At 51.4% G+C, this 15,447-nt stretch overlaps 1 protein-coding gene across 2 annotated transcripts in view; it reads left to right on the top strand.

Annotated features, from left to right (window-relative positions):
* LOC142254894 (dual specificity protein phosphatase 22-A-like) overlaps positions 1-15,447 on the top strand; it is a 74,414-nt gene that overhangs the window by 47,575 nt on the left and 11,392 nt on the right. For both annotated transcript variants that reach the window (XM_075326251.1, XM_075326250.1), the window contains exons 6-7: positions 3,423-3,497; positions 5,703-5,874. In XM_075326251.1, the coding sequence (XP_075182366.1) occupies positions 3,423-3,497; positions 5,703-5,874 (247 nt within the window). The remainder of the gene's footprint in view (positions 1-3,422; positions 3,498-5,702; positions 5,875-15,447) is intronic.

Genomic DNA, 15,447 nt, shown 5'->3' on the forward strand with positions numbered 1-15,447 from the left:
ATTGTTTCTGATCTCGGTCGCTCGTATGATGCCATTGTTTCTGATCTCGGTTTGTCGTATGACGCCATTGTTTCTGATCTCGGTTTGTCGTATCACGCCATTGTTTCTGATCTCGGTCGCTCGTATGACGCCATTGTTTCTGATCTCGGTTTGTCGTATGACGCCATTGTTTCTGATCTCGGTCGCTCGTATGACGCCATTGTTTCTGATCTCAGTCGCTCGTATGTTGCCATTGTTTCTGATCTCAGTCGCTCGTATGACGCCATTGTTTCTGATCTCAGTCGCTCGTATGACGCCATTGTTTCTGATCTCGGTCGCTCGTATGACGCCATTGTTTCTGATCTCGGTCGCTCGTATGACGCCATTGTTTCTGATCTCGGTTTGTCGTATGACGCCATTGTTTCTGATCTTGGTCGGTCATATAATCCTAGTTCCTAGAGCTTTGCGTTTGCTACAGTTGCATCCAGTGCAGACACTGTGAGGTTAAGCATACATGTCCTGATAGTTCGGTACAGTGTGTCAGTGCAGGGAGCGCGTGCAGCATCGGCCTGTGATCTGTACCGTCTCATTATTGCACATTGTCACACTCCATCCGCACAGGACGGGTGCAGTGGGGCAGGGTATTAGAGGTTGGGGGGCACCTTGTGCCTCCCTGCTGCAGTTCTTGCCCCCGGCCGGTGCTCAGGGCCCTTTCTGCCTATGCACAGCTCATTTTGCCTCTTTTTCTGCCTCTCTTTTTGCTTCGTCCTTTTCTTTCTCTACTTTGTAAAGTCTTCCCTGTGGTGGCATTTCTTACTGCGGCGGCGGCCAGTCCGGACCCTTCAGGAGGAAGTGGGTTATCACCTTGTGAGTTGTCGCCTCCATCTTCAGACTTTTTGTTTTTCTAATACAGGAAATTAATGAATTTTACTAGCGACATCCGTGTGCAATGTAACGCCAGCACCAGAATAGCAGGCGAACGCGTGGTGGGCGATCAGCCCCCGGTATACAGCAATAATGGGGGGGCTGCGTCTGGTGACCCCCGACAATGAGTATTACAGGGTTATAATCCTCCGGTCCCCAGGACGCGCGGCCTCCATTATATATAATGACCAGGTAGTGAAGTTCTGCAGTAATGGACTTTACATCCTAATTCTGCAGCAGTTTCACTACCTCTGCTTGCTGTGACCTAATATCTCATACATGTCACGATCGTACCGCGCCTCTGCATGTGTTGCAGCCATATACGAGTCCCTTACACTATGTATGTAGGGCTGAGTCCTCGGCGTCCCCGCGGTTTCCTGCCCCGGGGGGATTACACGTGTTCTTCGCCGTCCTGGTCCTGAGCCGTCTGCAGAAATGTCAGAGTGAATCATCTCGGCTGCGGATTTGAAATGTCAGCGCATACACACACATTGCACTCAGCAATTCTCCGCAGGACGGCCGCCCCCTGCCGTCATAAGATCCAAAACCACACAATCAGCAGCAGGAACCCAACCAAAAGCAGCCACACCAGCCTGACACCAGAGAACAATAGCTAAAGGTTAGCAGCTTAAAGGGCTCCATGTTCCTGGAGGCTTTTGTTACAATTTCTGGACCTGTGTTTGGTGTCAGTGAATGGAAGCAATGTTCTATTGAGAGAAGCCGGATGAGAATCTAGTCATCAGGTGACCGGCCGCGGGGATAGAGGCAATCGTGACCGTGCGCACATCACATACCGGGACCAGAAGACCCCTCCACCATACTGGGCTGAGGAAGCTTCCCGTCATAGTGCTGCTCACATCTAGTGCAGCTGCCACACATAGTACCCCCTGCATGTCTGACCACGTCATTATATCAGTGATGTCATCACCAGGGGCGGGGCTAAGTATAAGAGGTGTGGCCTCATGTATGATCACGTCATTATATCAGTGATGTCATCACCAGGGGCAGGGCTGTATATAAGGGGTGTGGTCTCATGTCTGTTCATGTCATTATATCAGTGATGTCATCACCAGGGGCGGGGCTGTATATAAGGGGTGTGGCCTCATGTCTGTTCATGTCATTATATCAGCGAAGTCATCACCAGGGGCGGGGCTGTATATAAGGGGTGTGGTCTCATGTCTGTTCATGTCATTATATCAGTGATGTCATCACCAGGGGCGGGGCTGTATATAAGGGGTGTGGCCTCATGTCTGTTCATGTCATTATATCAGCGAAGTCATCACCAGGGGCGGGGCTAAGTATAAGGGGTGTGGCCTCATGTCTGATCACTTCATTTTATCAGTGATGTTATCACCAGGGGCAGGGCTAAGTATAAAGGGTGTGGCCTCATGTCTGTTCATGTCATTATATAAGTGATGTCATCACCGGGGGCGGGGCTGACACCCCTCGCACATGTATACGGGCCAGTTGTCAGTAGGCGGGGCTGACACCCCTCGCACATGTATACAGGCCGGTTGTCAGTAGAGAGGCGGGGCTGACACCCCTCGCACATGTATACAGGCTGGTTGTCAGTAGAGAGGCGGGGCTGACACCCCTCGCACATGTATACAGGTCGGTTGTCAGTAGAGAGGCGGGGCTGACACCCCTCGCACATGTATACGGGCTGGTTGTCAGTAGGCGGGGCTGACACCCCTCGCACATGTATGCAGGCCGGTTGTCAGTAGAGAGGCGGGGCTGACACCCCTCACACATGTATACAGGTCGGTTGTCAGTAGAGAGGCGGGGCTGACACGCCTCGCACATGTATACGGGCTGGTTGTCAGTAGGCGGGGCTGACACCCCTCGCACATGTATACAGGCCGGTTGTCAGTAGGCGGGGCTGACACCCCTCGCACATGTATACAGGCCGGTTGTCAGTGGAGAGGCGGGGCTGACACCCCTCGCACATGTATACAGGCCGGTTGTCAGTAGGCGGGGCTGACACCCCTCGCACATGTATACAGGTCGGTTGTCAGTGGAGAGGCGGGGCTGACACCCCTCGCACATGTATACGGGCCGGTTGTCAGTAGAGAGGCGGGGCTGACACCCCTCGCACATGTATACAGGCCGGTTGTCAGTAGGCGGGGCTGACACCCCTCGCACATGTATACAGGCCGGTTGTCAGTAGGCGGGGCTGACACCCCTCGCACATGTATACGGGCCGGTTGTCAGTAGAGAGGCGGGGCTGACACCCCTCGCACATGTATACAGGCCGGTTGTCAGTAGGCGGGGCTGACACCCCTCGCACATGTATACAGGCCGGTTGTCAGTAGGCGGGGCTGACACCCCTCGCACATGTATACAGGCCGGTTGTCAGTAGAGAGGCGGGGCTGACACCCCTCGCACATGTATACAGGCCGGTTGTCAGTAGGCGGGGCTGACACCCCTCGCACATGTATACGGGCCGGTTCTCAGCAGTAATAGAGCAGTAGCCGGTATTATTATATTTCATCGCTTATTCTTTGCTCTTTCTTCCCCAGGATTCAGCATTTTAAGAAGAGCATCCGGTTCATCCACGAGTGTCGTGTGAATGGCGGCGGATGCCTTGTTCACTGGTCAGTGCCGGGTTTCTGAATTCTTGGACTCTTTAATATACATTTAATGCAGGAAAATGTGAAATATGAAGTTGTGCGATATTTACTGCTTTTTCCCTCCATCGTTCTTCCATTTTACATCTCCTCTCGCTGTGGATGAATGGGGACAAGTAACAAAACCCCGAATATTGCGGATGATGTCTCCTGCCGTGCGGCCCAGGAGCCGGGTGTGCGGTGTGTGATGATGTCTCCTGCCGTGCGGCCCAGGAGCCGGGTGTGCGGTGTGTGATGATGTCTCCTGCCGTGCGGCCCAGGAGCCGGGTGTGCGGTGTGTGATGATGTCTCCTGCCGTGTGGCCCAGGAGCCGGGTGTGCGGTGTGTGATGATGTCTCCTGCCGTGCGGCCCAGGAGCCGGGTGTGCGGTGTGTGATGATGTCTCCTGCCGTGCGGCCCAGGAGCCGGGTGTGCGGTGTGTGATGATGTCTCCTGCCGTGCGGCCCAGGAGCCGGGTGAGCGGTGTGTGATGATGTCTCCTGCCGTGCGGCCCAGGAGCCGGGTGTGCGGTGTGTGATGATGTCTCTGCCGTGCGGCCCAGGAGCCGGGTGTGCGGTGTGTGATGATGTCTCCTGCCGTGCGGCCCAGGAGCCGGGTGTGCGGTGTGTGATGATGTCTCCTGCCGTGCGGCCCAGGAGCCGGGTGTGCGGTGTGTGATGATGTCTCCTGCCGTGCGGCCCAGGAGCCGGGTGTGCGGTGTGTGATGATGTCTCCTGCCGTGCGGCCCAGGAGCCGGGTGTGCGGTGTGTGATGATGTCTCCTGCCGTGCGGCCCAGGAGCCGGGTGTGCGGTGTGTGATGATGTCTCCTGCCGTGCGGCCCAGGAGCCGGGTGTGCGGTGTGTGATGATGTCTCCTGCCGTGCGGCCCAGGAGCCGGGTGAGCGGTGTGTGATGATGTCTCCTGCCGTGCGGCCCAGGAGCCGGGTGTGCGGTGTGTGATGATGTCTCTGCCGTGCGGCCCAGGAGCCGGGTGTGCGGTGTGTGATGATGTCTTCTGCCGTGCGGCCCAGGAGCCGGGTGTGCGGTGTGTGATGATGTCTCCTGCCGTGCGGCCCAGGAGCCGGGTGTGCGGTGTGTGTGATGATGTCTCCTGCCATGCGGCCCAGGAGCCGGGTGTGCGGTGTGTGATGATGTCTCTGCCGTGCGGCCCAGGAGCCGGGTGTACGGTGTGTGATGATGTCTCTGCCGTGCGGCCCAGGAGCCGGGTGTACGGTGTGTGATGATGTCTCCTGCCGTGCGGCCCAGGAGCCGGGTGTACGGTGTGTGATGATGTCTCCTGCCGTGCGGCCCAGGAGCCGGGTGTGCGGTGTGTGATGATGTCTCCTGCCGTGCGGCCCAGGAGCCGGGTGTGCGGTGTGTGATGATGTCTCCTGCCGTGTGGCCCAGGAGCCGGGTGGGCGGTGTGTGATGATGTCTCCTGCCGTGCGGCCCAGGAGCCGGGTGTGCGATGTGTGATGATGTCTCTGCCGTGCGGCCCAGGAGCCGGGTGTGCGGTGTGTGATGATGTCTCCTGCCGTGCGGCCCAGGAGCCGGGTGTGCGATGATGTCTCCTGCCATGCGGCCCAGGAGCCGGGTGTGCGGTGTGTGATGATGTCTCCTGCCATGCGGCCCAGGAGCCGGGTGTGCGGTGTGTGATGATGTCTCCTGCCGTGCGGCCCAGGAGCCGGGTGTGTGATGTGTGATGATGTCTCCTGCCGTGCGGCCCAGGAGCCGGGTGTGTGATGTGTGATGATGTCTCCTGCCGTGCGGCCCAGGAGCCGGGTGTGCGGTGTGTGATGATGTCTCCTGCCGTGCGGCCCAGGAGCCGGGTGTGCGGTGTGTGATGATGTCTCCTGCCGTGTGGCCCAGGAGCCGGGTGTGCGGTGTGTGATGATGTCTCCTGCCGTGCGGCCCAGGAGCCGGGTGGGCGGTGTGTGATGATGTCTCCTGCCGTGCGGCCCAGGAGCCGGGTGTGCGATGTGTGATGATGTCTCTGCCGTGCGGCCCAGGAGCCGGGTGTGCGGTGTGTGATGATGTCTCCTGCCATGCAGCCCAGGAGCCGGGTGGGCGGTGTGTGATGATGTCTCCTGCCGTGCGGCCCAGGAGCCGGGTGTGCGGTGTGTGATGATGTCTCCTGCCGTGCGGCCCAGGAGCCGGGTGGGCGGTGTGTGATGATGTCTCCTGTGCCCACAGCTTGGCCGGCGTGTCTCGCAGCACCACCATCGTGGTCGCCTATCTCATGACGGTGACGGCCCTTGGCTGGGAGGAATGCCTGTCCGCGGTGCGAGCCGTGAGGCCGTATGTGGGGCCCAACCTCGGATTTCAGCAGCAGCTGCAGGAATATGAAATGACGACAGCGAAAGAGGTAAAATAACAATTACGGGAAGCACGAGGAGTCTGGGGGAGCAAGTATGAGGGCTACAGAGGAGACAATATGGGGGCTACAGAGGAGCAAGTATGGGGGTTACAGAGGAGCAAGTATGGGGGCTACAGAGGAGCAAGTATGGGGGCTACAGAGGAGCTAATATGGGGGCTACAGAGGAGCTAGTATGGGGGCTACAGAGGAGTTAGTATGGGGGCTACAGAGGAGCCAATATGAGGGCTACAGAGGAGCTAGTATGGGGGCTACAGAGGAGCAAGTATGGGGGCTACAGAGGAGCAAGTATGGGGGCTACAGAGGAGCAAGTATGGGGGCTACAGAGGAGCTAATATGGGGGCTACAGAGGAGCTAGTATGGGGGCTACAGAGGAGTTAGTATGGGGGCTACAGAGGAGCCAATATGAGGGCTACAGAGGAGCTAGTATGGGGGCTACAGAGGAGCCAGTATGGGGGCTACAGAGGAGCCAGTATGGGGGCTACAGAGGAGCTAATATGGGGGCTACAGAGGAGCCAGTATGGGGGCTAGAGAGGAGCCAATATGGGGGCTACAGAGGAGCTAATATGGGGGCTACAATGGAGATAATATGGGGGCTACAATGGAGATAATATGGGGGCTACAGAGGACCAATATGGGGGCTGTAGAGGAGCTAATCTGGGGGCTATAGAGGAGTTAATAAGGGGACTATAGAGGACCTAATCTGGGGGACTATAGAGGAGCTAATCTGGGGGGCTATAGAGGAGCTAATCTGGGGGCTATAGAGGAGCTAATAACGGACTATAGAGGAGCTAATCTGGGGGCTATAGAGGAGCTAATCTGGGGGGCTATAGAGGAGCTAATCTGGGGGCTATAGAGGAGCTAATCTGGGGGCTATAGAGGAGCTAATCTGGGGGCTATAGAGGAGCTAATAAGGGGACTATAGAGGAGCTAATAACGGACTATAGAGGATGGGGGGCTATAGAGGAGCTAATAACGGACTATAGAGGATGGGGGGCTATAGAGGAGCTAATAAGGGGACTATAGAGGAGCTAATAACAGACTATAGAGGATGGGGGGCTATAGAGGAGCTAATATGGGGCTATAGAGGAGCTAATATGGGTGCTATGTGGTGCTGTTATAGGGGTTGATATATCCTCGACAGCACTATTATGTATGGGGGGGTTGTATTTTCAGCACTATTATGTATGGGGGGTTGTGTTTTCAGCACTGTTATGTATGGGGGGTTGTGTTTTCGGCACTGTTATGTATGGAGGGTTGTGTTTTCGGCACTATTATGTATGGGGGGTTGTGTTTTCGGCACTGTTATGTATGGGGGGTTGTGTTTTCAGCACTGTTATGTATGGGGGGTTGTGTTTTCGGCACTGTTATGTATGGGGGGTTGTGTTTTCAGCACTGTTATGTATGGGGGGTTGTGTTTTCGGCACTGTTATGTATGGGGGGTTGTGTTTTCGGCACTATTATGTATGGGGGTTGTGTTTTGAGCACTGTTATGTATGGGGGGTTGTGTTTTCGGCACTATTATGTATGGGGGTTGTGTTTTGAGCACTGTTATGTATGGGGGGTTGTGTTTTCGGCACTGTTATGTATGGAGGGTTGTGTTTTCGGCACTATTATGTATGGGGGGTTGTGTTTTCGGCACTGTTATGTATGGGGGGTTGTGTTTTCAGCACTGTTATGTATGGGGGGTTGTGTTTTCGGCACTGTTATGTATGGGGGGTTGTGTTTTCAGCACTGTTATGTATGGGGGGTTGTGTTTTCGGCACTGTTATGTATGGGGGGTTGTGTTTTCGGCACTATTATGTATGGGGGGTTGTGTTTTGAGCACTGTTATGTATGGGGGGTTGTGTTTTCGGCACTATTATGTATGGGGGTTGTGTTTTGAGCACTGTTATGTATGGGGGGTTGTGTTTTCGGCACTATTATGTATGGGGGGTTGTGTTTTGAGCACTGTTATGTATGGGGGGTTGTGTTTTCGGCACTATTATGTATGGGGGTTGTGTTTTGAGCACTGTTATGTATGGGGGGTTGTGTTTTGAGCACTGTTATGTGGGGGGTTGTGTTTTGAGCACTGTTATGTGGGGGGTTGTGTTTTGAGCACTGTTATGTGGGGGGTTGTGTTTTGAGCACTGTTATGTATGGGGGGGTTGTATTTTCAGCACTGTTATGTATGGGTGGTTGTATTTTCAGCACTGTTATGTATGGGTGGTTGTGTTTTGAGCACTGTTATGTATGGGGGGTTGTGTTTTCGGCACTATTATGTATGGGGGGTTGTGTTTTGAGCACTGTTATGTGGGGGGTTATGTTTTGAGCACTGTTATGTGGGGGGTTGTGTTTTGAGCACTGTTATGTGGGGGGTTGTGTTTTGAGCACTGTTATGTGGGGGGTTGTGTTTTGAGCACTGTTATGTATGGGGGGGTTGTATTTTCAGCACTGTTATGTATGGGTGGTTGTATTTTCAGCACTGTTATGTATGGGTGGTTGTGTTTTGAGCACTGTTATGTATGGGGGGTTGTGTTTTCGGCACTGTTATGTATGGGGGGTTGTGTTTTCGGCACTTTTATGTGTGGGGGGTTGTGTTTTCGGCACTGATATCATAGTATCATAGTTTTTAAGGTTGAAGGGAGACTCTAAAGGCTACTTTACACACTGCGATATCGGTCCCGATATCGCTAGTGTGGTTACCCGCCCCCGTCTGTTGCGCGACACGGGCAAATCGCTGCCCGTGTCGCACAACAGCCATCACACATACTTACCTGTCCGGCGACGTCGCTGTGACGGGCGAACCGCCTCCTTTCTAAGGGGGCGGTCCTTGCGGCGTCACAGCGACGTCACTGAAGCGTCACTGAACCGCCGCCCAATAGAAGCGGAGGGGCGGAGATGAGCGGGACGTAACATCCCGCCCACCTCCTTCCTTCTGCATAGCAGCCGGGAGGCAGGTAAGGAGAGCTTCCTCGTTCCTGCAGCGTCACACGCAGCGATGTGTGCTGCCGCAGGAACGAGGAACAACTTCGTTACTGCTGCAGTAACGATTTTTAAGAATGGACCCCCATGTCGCCGATTAGCGATTTTGCACGTTTTTGCAACGATGCAAAATCGCTTATCGGTGTCACACGCAACGGCATCGCTAATGCGGCCGGATGTGCGTCACAAATTCCGTGACCCCAACGAATCTGCATTAGCGATGTCGCAGCGTGTAAAGACCGCTTAAGTCCATCTAGTTCAACCCGTAGCCTAACATGTTGATCCAGAGGAAGGCAAAAAACCCCCAATGTGGCAAACAAGTTCCAATGGGGAAAAAATGTCCTTCCTTCGTCCACATCCGGCAATCAGACTAGTTCCCTGGATCAATACCCTGTCATAAAATCTAATATACATAACTGGTAATATTACATTTTTCAGGAAAGGCGTCCAGGCTCTGCTTAAATTTTACAAGTGAATCCCTCATTACAACATCATGCGGCAGAGAGTTCCATAGTCACTGCTCGTACAGTAAAGAATCCTCGTCTGTGATTATGATTAAACCTTCTTTCCTCAAGACGTAGCGGATGCCCCCGTGTTCCAGTCGCAGGCCTAGGTGTAAAGAGATCTTTGGAAAGGTCTCTGTACTGTCCCCTCATATATTTATACATTGTGATTAGATCCCCCCTAAGCCTTCGTTTTTCCTGTCTTGGTATTGCAGCCCACCCATTCCTCTAATAATCTTGGTGGTCTTCTCTGCACCCTCTCCAGTTCAGCTATGTCCTTCTTATATATCGGTGACCAGAATTGTACACAGTATTCTAAGTGCGGTTGCACTAGTGACTTGTACAGAGGTAGAAGTATATTTTTTTCATGAACACTTCTACCTCTTTTAATACATCCCATTATTTTATTAGCCCTGGCAGCAGCTGCCTGACACTGGCCACTAAAGTGAAGTTTACCATCCACCCATACACCCAAGTCTTTTTCTGTGTCTGTTTTACCCAGTGTTCTACGATTAAGTACATAATCATAAATGTTATTTCCTCTACCCAAGTGCATGACCTTACATTTATCTACATTACACTTCAATTGCCCCTTCTCAGCCCAATCCTCCAATTTACATAAATCTCCCTGTAATATAAAATTATCCTCCTCTGTATTGATTACCCTGCAGAGTTTAGTATCATCTGCAAATATTGAAATTCTACTCCGCATGCCCCCAACAAGGTCATTTATAAATATGTTGAAAAGAAGCGGGCCCAATACTGACCCCTGTGGTACCCCACTATGAACTGAGACCCAGTCCGAGTACGTACCATTAATAACCACCCTTTGTTTCCTATCACTGAGCCAGTTTTTAACCCAGTTACACATATTTTCCCCTATCCCCATTATTCTCATTTTATGTACCAGCCTTTTGTGTGGCACCGTATCAAAAGCTTTTGAAAAGTCCATATACACAACATCCACTGCATTTCCCTGCTCCAGGCTTGAACTTACCTCTTCATAGAAGCTGATTAGTTTGACAGGATCGATCCCTCATAAACCCATGTTGATCTCTGTCATAAGGGTATTTTTCTTGAGATACTCCAGTATAGCATCTCTCAAGAAACCCTCAAGGATTTTACCAACCGTAGAGGTTAAACTTACCGGCCTATAATTTCCCGGCTCAGTTTTTGTCCCTTTTTTGAATATTGGCACCACATTTGCTATGCGCCAGTCCTGCGGTACCGACCCTGTTATTAAGGAATCTGAGAAGATTAAAAATAATGGTCTATCTATCACAGAACTCAATTCCTGTAGTACTCTGGGGTGTAGCCATCCGGGCCCGGAGATTTGTCACCCTTAGTGATTTCGAGGCGGCGGCGTACTTCCTGCTGGGTTAAGCAGGTAATATTCAAGGGTGAATTTATGGTATCACTGGTCATGTCATCTGCCATGGCATTTTCTTGTATAAAAACCGTAGAAAAAAAGTCATTCAGCAGGTTGGCTTTACCCTCATCCCCTTCCACCATTTCACCAAGACTATTTTTAAGGGGGCCAACACTATCGCTTTTCAGTTTTTTACTGTTTATGTAGTTAAAGACTATTTTAGGATTATTTTTACTTTCTCTCGCAATGAGTCTCTCTGTCTCAAACTTAGCTAACTTAATTTGCTTTTTACATATTTTATTTAATTTTCTATAATTATATAATGCCTCATCACTACCTACCCTCTTTAATTCTTTTAAGGCTTTCTGTTTTTCTTTTATTGCTTCCCTTACAGCTCTATTTAGCCATAGGGGTTTCCTCCTATTTCTAGCATGTTTGTTCCCATAGGGTATATTTTCTGCACAAGCCCTATTCAGGATGCTCATAAAAGTCTGGGGGGGTTGTGTTTTGAGCACTTATGTATGGGGGTTGTGTTTTGAGCACTTATGTATGGGGGGTTGTGTTTTCGGCACTTTTATGTATGGGGGGTTGTGTTTTCGGCACTGTTATGTGGGGGGGTTGTCTTTTCGGCACTGTTATATGGGGGGTTGTGTTTTGAGCACTGTTATGTGTGGGGGGTTGTGTTTTGAGCACTGTTATGTATGGGGGGTTGTATTTTCAGCACTGTTATGTATGGGTGGTTGTATTTTCAGCACTGTTATGTATGGGTGGTTGTGTTTTCGGCACTGTTATGTATTGGGGGTTGTGTTTTCGGCACTTTTATGTGTGGGGGGTTGTGTTTTCGGCACTGATATGTATGGAGGGTTGTGTTTTGAGCACTGCTATGTGGGAGGGTTGTGTTTTGAGCACTTATGTATGGGGGGTTGTGTTTTGAGCACTGTTATGTATGGGGGGTTGTGTTTTCGGCACTGTTATGTATGGGGGGTTGTATTTTCGGCACTGTTTATGTATGGGGGGTTGTGTTTTCGGCACTGTTATGTGTGGGGGGGTTGTGTTTTCGGCACTGTTATGTATGGGGGGGTTGTGTTTTCGGCACTGTTATGTGGGGGGTTGTGTTTTCGGCACTGTTATGTGGGGGGTTGTGTTTTCGGCACTGTTATGTATGGGGGTTGTGTTTTCGGCACTGTTATGTATGGGGGGTTGTGTTTTCGGCACTGTTATGTATGGGGGGTTGTGTTTTCGGCACTGTTATGTATGGGGGGTTGTATTTTCAGCACTGTTATGTATGGGGGGTTGTGTTTTCGGCACTGTTATGTATGGGGGGGTTGTATTTTCAGCACTGTTATGTATGGGGGGGTTGTGTTTTCGGCACTGTTATGTATGGGGGGTTGTGTTTTCGGCACTGTTATGTATGGGGGGTTGTGTTTTCGGCACTGATATGTATGGGGGTTGTGTTTTCGGCACTGTTATGTATGGGGGGGTTGTGTTTTCAACACTGTTATGTATGGGGGTTGTGTTTTCGGCACTGTTATGTATGGGGGGTTGTATTTTCAGCATTGTTATGTGGGGGGTGTGACGACATGGACTCTCATGGGTTAAAGTTTCTTAAAATTCAGCCAGACAGGATGATAGATTGTTTATAGACGGGGGATAAGTCCCTCATTGTTTTTACAAGACTCTTTTGGACTCATGTAATTGTGTTGGCCACTGAAAGCCAGACGTATTGTTCTTATGTGTCCTAAGTCATGTTTGCTTAGCTATTGTTTCTCCAGACTCTTTTCCAGTAATCATTGTATTGTAGTTGTGTATTGCTAATGTGATTACCTTAGCAGCCATTGTGTAGTCGGTGACTTCCAGACTACATGTATACCCTTAGTCTTTCTGTAGACATCATTTGGATGAACATTGTCCATGCAGCTTGAGAATTATCCAATGGGAGAGGCGATCTTGTCCAACCAATCGATGAGGACGCAGTGTATCCAAGTGGAAGGCTGTGGCTATAAAAGGGATTTCTTTAAGCCACCAGGTGGTTGATGGATGCTGATGGATCCAGTCTAAGCTCTTAGGAGCTGACTAGAGGATCAGGATATCTTATGGGTTCAATCTAGGGACTCCGGTTCCGGTTGGAGACCATATCCACAGTCTAGGGATTTCGACCCCGGCTGCCAGGATTATATCATCATACCATGACTACCTAAGGAGGACACTCAGGTTGGGACAGTTCAGTCACCTGTTAGAGACTTTGCAGACCTCACACAGCTTCATACATCTGGCATTATTCTTCTCTCGATGGGTGTCCACCAAAAGCGGGGTGCTGCTGGATTGGAGTAAATAGCCCTGGAACCTCTGAGGCAAGGACATTCTAATCCCTGGTGAGCAGCGGAAGGGTGAGACTCTGTTGCCTGTTACATTTGTGTGTTTTGCTGGTTATGTGTTATGTGCTGTTAATTGTTTGGGGATCCAATAAAGTCTAATTATTGTGGTTCCCTCACCCTGTGTTGTCTGAGTAGTGTTACGCCCACGGTTAAGGAGGCCGGCGTTCAGTTGGGATGAACCCTGAGCCACGCTGTCTTTCTAAAGGCGGTGGGTTTTAGTGGACGAGAGCACCCACTGAGCCCCGTGTCTCCACATGGGGGTTGTGTTTTGAGCACTGTTATGTGGGGGGTTGTGTTTTCGGCACTGTTATGTATGGGGGGTTGTGTTTTCGGCACTGTTATGTATGGGGGGTTGTGTTTTGAGCACTTTTATGAATGGGGGGTTGTGTTTTGAGCACTGTTATGTATGGGGGTTGTGTTTTGAGCACTGTTATGTGGGGGGTTGTGTTTTCGGCACTGTTATGTATGGGGGGTTGTGTTTTGAGCACTTTTATGAATGGGGGGTTGTGTTTTGAGCACTTTTATGAATGGGGGTTGTGTTTTGAGCACTGTTATGTGGGGGGTTGTGTTTTCGCCACTGTTATGTATGGGGGGTTGTGTTTTCAGCACTGTTATGTATAGGGGGGTTGTGTTTTGAGCACTGTTATGTATGGGGGGGTTGTGTTTTGAGCACTGTTATGTGGGGGGTTGGGTTTCGGCACTGTTATGTATGGGGGGTTGTGTTTTGAGCACTGTTATGAATGGGGGTTGTGGTTTGAGCACTGTTATGTATGGGGGGTTGTGTTTTGAGCACTGTTATGAATGGGGGTTGTGTTTTGAGCACTGTTATGTTATGGGGGGGTTGTGTTTTGAGCACTGTTATGTATGGGGGGTTGTGTTTTGAGCACTGTTATGTATGGGGGGTTGTGTTTTGAGCACTGTTATGTATGGGGGGTTGTGTTTTGAGCACTGTTATGTATGGGGGGTTGTGTTTTGAGCACTGTTATGTATGGGGGGTTGTGTTTTCGGCACTGTTATATATGGGGGGTTGTGGTTTCGGCACTGTTATGTATGGTGGGTGTGGAGACACGGGGCTCAGTGGGCGCTCTCGTCCACTAAAACCCGCCGCCTTTAGAAAGACAGCATGGCTCAGGGTTCATCCCAACTGAACGCCGGCCTCCTTAACCATGGGCGTAACACTACTCAGACAACACAGGGTGAGGGAACCACAATAATTAGACTTTATTGGATCCCCAAACAATTAACGGCACATAACGCATAACCAGCAAAACACACAAATGTAACAGGCAACAGAGTCTCACCCTTCCGCTGGCTCACCAGGGATTTAGAATATCCGTGCCTCAGAGGTTCCAGGGCTACTTACTCCAATCCAGCAGCACCCCGCTTTTGGCGGGCACCCACCGTGACTGGAATAACTCCAGATTTAGGAAGATGGCTGAGGTCTGCAAAGTCTGTACCAGGTGACCGATTTGTCCCAACCTGAGTGTCCTCCTTAGGTAGTTCTGGTATGATGATACAATCCTGGCAGCCGGAGTCGAAATCCCTAGGCTGTGGATATGGTCTCCAACCGGAACCGGAGTCCCTAGATTGAAGCCATAAGATATCCTGATCCTCTAGTCAGCTCCAAAGAGCTAAAGGGGGCTTTACACGCTGTGACATCGCTAAAGCGGAGTCGTTGGGGTCACGGAATTTGTGACGCACATCCGGCCGCATTAGCGATGTTGCTGCGTGTGACACCGATGAGCGATTTTGCATCGTTGCAAAATCGCTCATCGGTGACATGGGGGTCCATTCTCGATTATCGTTACTGCAGCAGTAACGATGTAGTTTGTCGCTCCTGCGGCAGCACACATCGCTCCGTGTGACACCGCAGGAACGAGGAAGCTCTCCTTACCTGCCTCCCGGCCGCTATGAGGAAGGAAGGAGGTGGGCGGGATGTTCCGGCCACTCATCTCCGCCCCTCCGCTTCTATTGGGCGGCCGCTCAGTGACGTCGCTGTGACGCCGCACGGACCGCCCCCTTAGAAAGGAGGCGGTTCGCCGGTCACAGCGACGTCGCCGGGCAGGTAAATATGTGTGACGAGTCTGGGCGATGTTGTGCGGCACGGGCAGCGATTTGCCCGTGTCGCACAACAGATGAGGGCGGGTACCCACGCTAGCGATATCGGGACCGATATCGCAGCGTGTAAAGTAGCCTTTAGACTGGATCCATCAGCATCCATCAACAACCTGGTGGCTTAAAGAAATCCCTTTTATAGCCACAGCCTTCAACTTGGATACACTGCATCCTCATCGATTGGTTGGACAAGAGCGCCTCTCCCATTGGATGAATCTCAAGCTGCATGGACAATGTT

This window comes from Anomaloglossus baeobatrachus, chromosome 10, assembly GCF_048569485.1.
Source record: "Anomaloglossus baeobatrachus isolate aAnoBae1 chromosome 10, aAnoBae1.hap1, whole genome shotgun sequence".
Taxonomy (NCBI): domain Eukaryota; kingdom Metazoa; phylum Chordata; class Amphibia; order Anura; family Aromobatidae; genus Anomaloglossus; species Anomaloglossus baeobatrachus.